Source organism: Micropterus dolomieu, linkage group LG01, assembly GCF_021292245.1.
Source record: "Micropterus dolomieu isolate WLL.071019.BEF.003 ecotype Adirondacks linkage group LG01, ASM2129224v1, whole genome shotgun sequence".
Taxonomy (NCBI): Eukaryota; Metazoa; Chordata; class Actinopteri; order Centrarchiformes; family Centrarchidae; genus Micropterus; species Micropterus dolomieu.
In genome coordinates, this window is record NC_060150.1 from 49600991 (window position 1) to 49606955 (window position 5965).

At 39.8% G+C, this 5965-nt stretch overlaps 1 protein-coding gene across 1 annotated transcript in view; it reads left to right on the forward strand.

Annotated features, from left to right (window-relative positions):
* LOC123968066 (NACHT, LRR and PYD domains-containing protein 12-like) overlaps positions 1-5965 on the forward strand; it is a 583923-nt gene that overhangs the window by 574604 nt on the left and 3354 nt on the right. Inside the window, exons 9-12 of the mRNA XM_046044550.1 lie at positions 615-788; positions 2473-2637; positions 4581-4627; positions 5049-5146. Coding sequence (XP_045900506.1) covers positions 615-788; positions 2473-2637; positions 4581-4627; positions 5049-5146 — 484 coding nt within the window. The remainder of the gene's footprint in view (positions 1-614; positions 789-2472; positions 2638-4580; positions 4628-5048; positions 5147-5965) is intronic.

A 5965-nucleotide genomic window follows, 5' to 3' on the forward strand; every position in this document is an offset into this window, starting at 1 on the left:
GTCCTTTTGTTCATATTTTCATGTTTATTGTATTAAATTTAGTCTGCAGTCACAAAGACTTGTGTTTCTTAAAGAAACTGTAGAAAATGTCTGCTGTTAGTCATTAAAATAAATGAATGTTTCTAATTTTTGGTAAATAGGCACATCTGTAAACAGAAGATCCTCTGAACTAATATTTGTTTTAACCTGATCAAGTTTACTTTTGCATTCTGTTGGTTTCCATGTGTTTTCAGAAATAATGTCTGATCACTGATATTGATCCTTCAGAACACACACACACACACACAGATCAAAGCATTCTTCTAAATGCAGCTATTTAAAGGATCAATATAGTTTTTCTCCTCTAATTCCAGACTGGCCTGAGATCAGCAGCATGTTGTTGATCTGTATTGACATGAATAGGTGTATGAATGTTGTGCTGACATTTGGATGATGTCTGTAGAAGGCTGACATTATGATGATCCACAATAACACAATGACAAAGTCCCTCTACTCATTTTAGGGGAAAGCTCATTGATTAGAACATAGTAATGTTGAGCTCCACATTTAAGACTTGAACACATCTGACTGGATTAGAAATATATTTTTATCTCCATCATTTATTCTTTATTCAGATTGACGCACTGCAGTTTGTCAGAGATCAGCTGTGACTCTCTGGCTTCAGCTCTGAAGTCCAACCCCTCCCATCTGAGAGAGCTGGACCTGAACTACAACGAGCTACAGGATTCAGGAGTGAAGCTGCTGTGTGGTTTTCTGGAGAGTCCACACTATAGACTGGAGACTCTGGGGTCAGTTCACTGGCGCTCTGTTACTATTGTAGATCTGATATGTTTAATTAACAATTCAAGCTAATTTCTGTTCATGCATAATTTCCATTCATAAAGTTGTAAATGTCCTTTTGTTACTATTTTTATGTTTCGCGTGCTAAATTTAGTCTGCAGTCACTAAGACTTGTGTTTCTTAAAGAAAATGTAGAAAATATCTGCTGTTAGTCGTTAAAGTAAATTAATATTTCAAATTATTGGTAAATGGTCACATCTGTGTACAGAAGATCCTCTGAACTAACATTTGTTTTAAACTTTATTTGTTTACTTGTTGAGAGTAGAAATATTTCAATGGATAAAGTAAAATTATTATACAAATGACTTAATCTAGCTGGTCCAATAGCTATCATCTGAGTTTTTGCTGAGTTAAATAGCAGGAAATTTGCTGATAACCAGCTCCTCACAGCAGCCAAGCAAGTCAATAACTTGACCGAATCAGATGCATGTCCTGCAATAACTGGCATATATATTTGTAAATCATCAACATAGCAATGAAAAGCTATCCCAAAAGAATGAATGATCTGACCTAGTGGCGCCAAGTATAACGAAAACAACAATGGACCAAGGTCTGAACCCTGTGGAATCCCGTGTTGAAGTGGGGAATGGTTGGAAAATGTGTTGTTATAAAACACACATTGAGATCTTTCTGAAAGGTAAGATCTCAACCTTTTAAGCACCTGGCCAGAGATGCTGAAGTATTTCTTGATTCTTTCCAAAAGAATAGTGTTCCACAGTATCAAAAGCCACGCAGATGTTAAGTCTGAGTCAGCAACCGACAGATCATTTACAGCCTTTGTGAGTGCTCGAAAAGCAGAATGCGGCAGCTCAAAAAGGATATTAAATGAGAGAAGGCCAAATTAGAAACATGTCTATAATTTTCCAACGAGTTTATATCCAGATATGGTTTCTTCAATAATGGTTTAACCACTGCAGATTTGAAGCAAGCTGGAAAAACTCCTGTGGAGAGCGAAAGGTTTAAAACAGCTAAAACATACAATCGTAATGTTGGCCTTAGTTCTTTAATAATCCAGGCAGGCAAGGGATCCAAAGAGCAAGTGGTACCTCTTGCAGTCACAACAATTTTAGTTAACTCCGCTAAAGAAATCGGCTCTAACTCAGAGTGGCCCTGTCCTGTAGAAAATGGCCCCATGATAGCGCAGTCTAATCGGTATCGTAGGTCGGATGTCCTCAACTCTCTCATAAAAATACATCATAAAATCATGTGATGACAAATCTGTACTACTTACTGGCTGCTGACACTGTGTAAGTCTATCAACAGTTTCAAATAAAAGTCCAGGGTTATGCTTATTATTCATAATCACATTATTTTTTAATTAAAGGCCGCCTTTGCAGTAGCCGTCCTACACACACACACACACACACACACACTGGCCTGAGATCAGCAGCATGTTATTGATCTGTGTTGACATGAATAGGTGTATGAATGTTGTGCTGACATTTGGATGATGTCTGTAGAAGGCTGACATTATTATGATCCACAATAACACAATGACAAAGTCCCTCTACTCATTTTAGGGGAAAGCTCATTGATTAGAACATAGTAATGTTGAGCTCCACATTTAAAACCTGAACACATCTGATTGGATTAGAAATGGATTTTTATCTCCTTCATTTTTTCTTTATTCAGGTCGAGGGGCTGCAGTTTGTCAGAGATCAGCTCTCTTGCCTTAGCTCTGAATTCCAACCCCTCCCAGAGAGAGCTGGACCTGAGTGACAACGAGCTGCAGGATTCAGGAGAGAAGCTGCTGACTGCTGGACAGGAGAGTCCACACTGTAGCCTGCAGATTTTGAAGTTAGTACTGAGTTGAAATCAGCCCTTTCTGATGAGCCCCTTGTTGGTCTCGGAACTGGTACTTGTGTCAGTAGCATCCAATAAAAGATCCACTATTTCCAGGCACAGTCTCTTCTTGCTAAGTGAGAGTTGCAGGCGTGAGAGGAGCATTGCGTTCGTTCAGGCTGAGCACTGATGTCACATTTTCAGTGGCTCATCAGCTTCTTAGCTACCAGCTGACCAGTAATATCCAATCATATCCATACAGGTGTCTCCATTATAACCTGACACTACTCACTGATTACTCTCACGCTGATATGCTCACACCAAGTATTTAGTATTGTAGTATTTAATGCACTGTTTATTAAGAGAGTTCAGTTTTCCTCATCACTGCTCAGATTTATTGTGATCTTCCTCAAAGGGCTAAAATCGACCTGCAACACAATATGTCACATTTTCTCCAATTTAACTGCATTACTAGTAAATGCTTTGGTAATTAATACAGAAACTACAATGTGCTGTTTAATTTTAGTTTAGGGTCAGCCAGCCACTCCATCCCAGGCTACCCTGTCCACGCAAACCACCAGACCACTAATGGTGTAGACTAACCCTATTTGTTAATGTAACTGGTTCCAAACTAGGTATAGATTTGGCCACTATGTTCGCGTGGGAAGAAATTTATTCACTTTACAAAATGCAAACATTCAGGACAGACCATTTAAATAACCTGTCTGAACACTGTTTTCAAGGCAGCTATGGGTGCACCCTCAAACACTCCAGAGAAATAGCCTAGCCTGTACCAATCATAGCACATACACATGTAAAAGGATAGACACAATACACCAGTAGCCTAGACTTTTGAAAAAGAGAATGAGATATACATAGTTTGCTCAAATGTTTACATGATTATCTCTATATACAAACACCAATCATATCAAAAGTATAGTAGTAAAAAAACATACAATGTTCAATCACAGGTGTCCAGAAAGAAAACAGACCATCTATCTTCCAATAATTTCTAGAAGATATATTGTCATGTTTTCTAGCCTATAAAGAAAATACAGTTGCACCGGCAGAGATTCAGTAGGCACAGAAGTTGTTGCCATGGTTCTTAACGCGCTCGCCTGCCTGTCTGTTCACGAGGAAGCGGTTAATTCCCGCAGATCAAAAACAGTCAGCAGGCAGAGCGTTTCTCCCCGTCTGAAAAGTTCTTTGGACATGTTAAACGCTAAAACATGTTGCCAGGTTGTGGAAGTTCTTAACACCAACCTAGTAGCGGTCGCAATATTTTGCAGATAAACAGAGAGAGAGAAACGCAGATATGGTGGATGCATGGATTCTCTGGCTTGTTATGGCCAATGTTAAAAAAAAAAGCTTGCTATAATTATCGCAGCTGCTGGTCAAGTTGACAATTACTGTCATATCAAAACGGCCCTCAGGCCACTGGGAAATCACTTGATGAAGACTTGCACCCTCCTTGTTTTTCAACATTAAATAAAAAAAAAACAATTGCAGACTTGCAGGTCTGATCAATGTTTGCTATAAATGATCAGTTCCTTTAAGTAACTGTATCTGAAGTGTATTTTTGTACAGACGTCTAGCTTCCTCAGTGTTGAAGGTTCACCGTCACATTGACTGGAGTGCAGAAGATGAGTGTTTGTGTGGAGAAAGAGGAGGAAAGATCAGAGTCTGCAGGATCGAGATGTCTGTCTGTGAAGAGTGACTGGTCTAAAGAAAGACCTCTCGTCTTCAGTAAAACGCTTATTGAAACATCTCTGTTGTCTGTAACAGAAGCCCTAAGGTCAGCTAAAGCTGCAGCCCAATCCTCGGTCCTTATCCTGCTTGACCTATCAGCTGCCTTTGCCTTTCAGTGTATCGTGGCAAGGACAATTATCCTCTTTGACTGTCTGACCATTTTAACTGTCTTCATTAGAGATAACTGCTGTATGTGTTTTTTATTACAGGGTGGATGACAAAGAAAACAAATCTACACGTGACAGACATGAAGGATGTGAGTAAAAGCCCACTGGAATATCTTAAAGAAAATGTTATTAAAGCCAACTGGAAGATTGGTCTCTGCATGTTACATGGCTCTGGTTAATCCCAGTAACATTGTTCTGCTCTGCATGTTGGGAAAGATGATGTCTTGTTGCTGTGTTGCCTCACTGCAAGAATGTCTTCAATCTCTGTATATTTAATTGTATGGACACGGTGCTAAATTGGTATCTTTGGACATCTTGACCTTATTCGATGGTTTTCCAGTAGAGTTCAACAGGACACATGGGGTAACGACCTGCTCCAAAGGGCCCTGGCCAGCCTTGAACTGGTTACAGTGGTTACAGGTTTTTGAATGTTGGGTCACCAGGACGTCCAAAAGTGAGTTTGACGTCTGCTTCTGCTTCTCTCCATCCGATGTCTCTGATCACCACCAGATCCGTCTGAGGACGCCAGAGAGGATCAGCTGTGTCCTGATGATCCAGAGAGGTTGAAGCAGCAGCAGCTTCTGTGTGGAGAGGCTCTGAATACAAAGGTCACTTTTTCACTTGAACATTTTTATTTTTCAGTGATCAGATTCAGTTTCCTTAGTTTTACCGCCCCCAGGGTTTAATATTTCTTAACTTCTAAACTCCTCCCACTCCTAATTCCACCGCTTCATCTATGAAACCTCTAGCTGCTGTACCAGAGCTCTGCAGGTTTCACTTGTGCAGGATCATTCCCTGAAGAATAATTTAGTCATTTTGACAACAGATAAGCAAGTGATGTCTCTGACTGACCCACTGAGTCCTGTCTCACTTTAAATATTAGCAAGACTGCATGTATGTATTTTTCACTCAGTAGAAAATATTTTCATCATCCTGAAATCTTTTTAGGGTGACAAGCTTCAAATAGTCTCAGACTTCATGAACCTTTAGATAATTATCGACTCACACATAACCTTTAAGAAACAGGTGAAGGGTCATCCATGTCAAACTGAACCTTAGCGTCTTCAGATTCATCAGGAACCAGTTGTCACCAGCTGCTGCTATGTTGCACTCTGTTTCCTCCACACCGTCATATTGTATTACCACATGGTCCTGAGCAGCAGAAACATTCTAAGGCCCATGCACAGTTTATACAAAAGAACTCCAAATACTGGACAAAAAGACTGTATCCAAATTAAGAACACTGGTGTCAGTGTGAGTTGGAGATGTTCATTCATGCTTTTATTTCCTCTTGTTTAGATTACTGTAACAGTCTTTTTACTTGTTTGAGCAAGAAGGAGCTTTACCGTCTCCAGGCTGTTCAGAACTCTGCTGCAAGGCTTTTAACTCACATTAACATAAGAGTACACATCACACCTGTTTTAGCA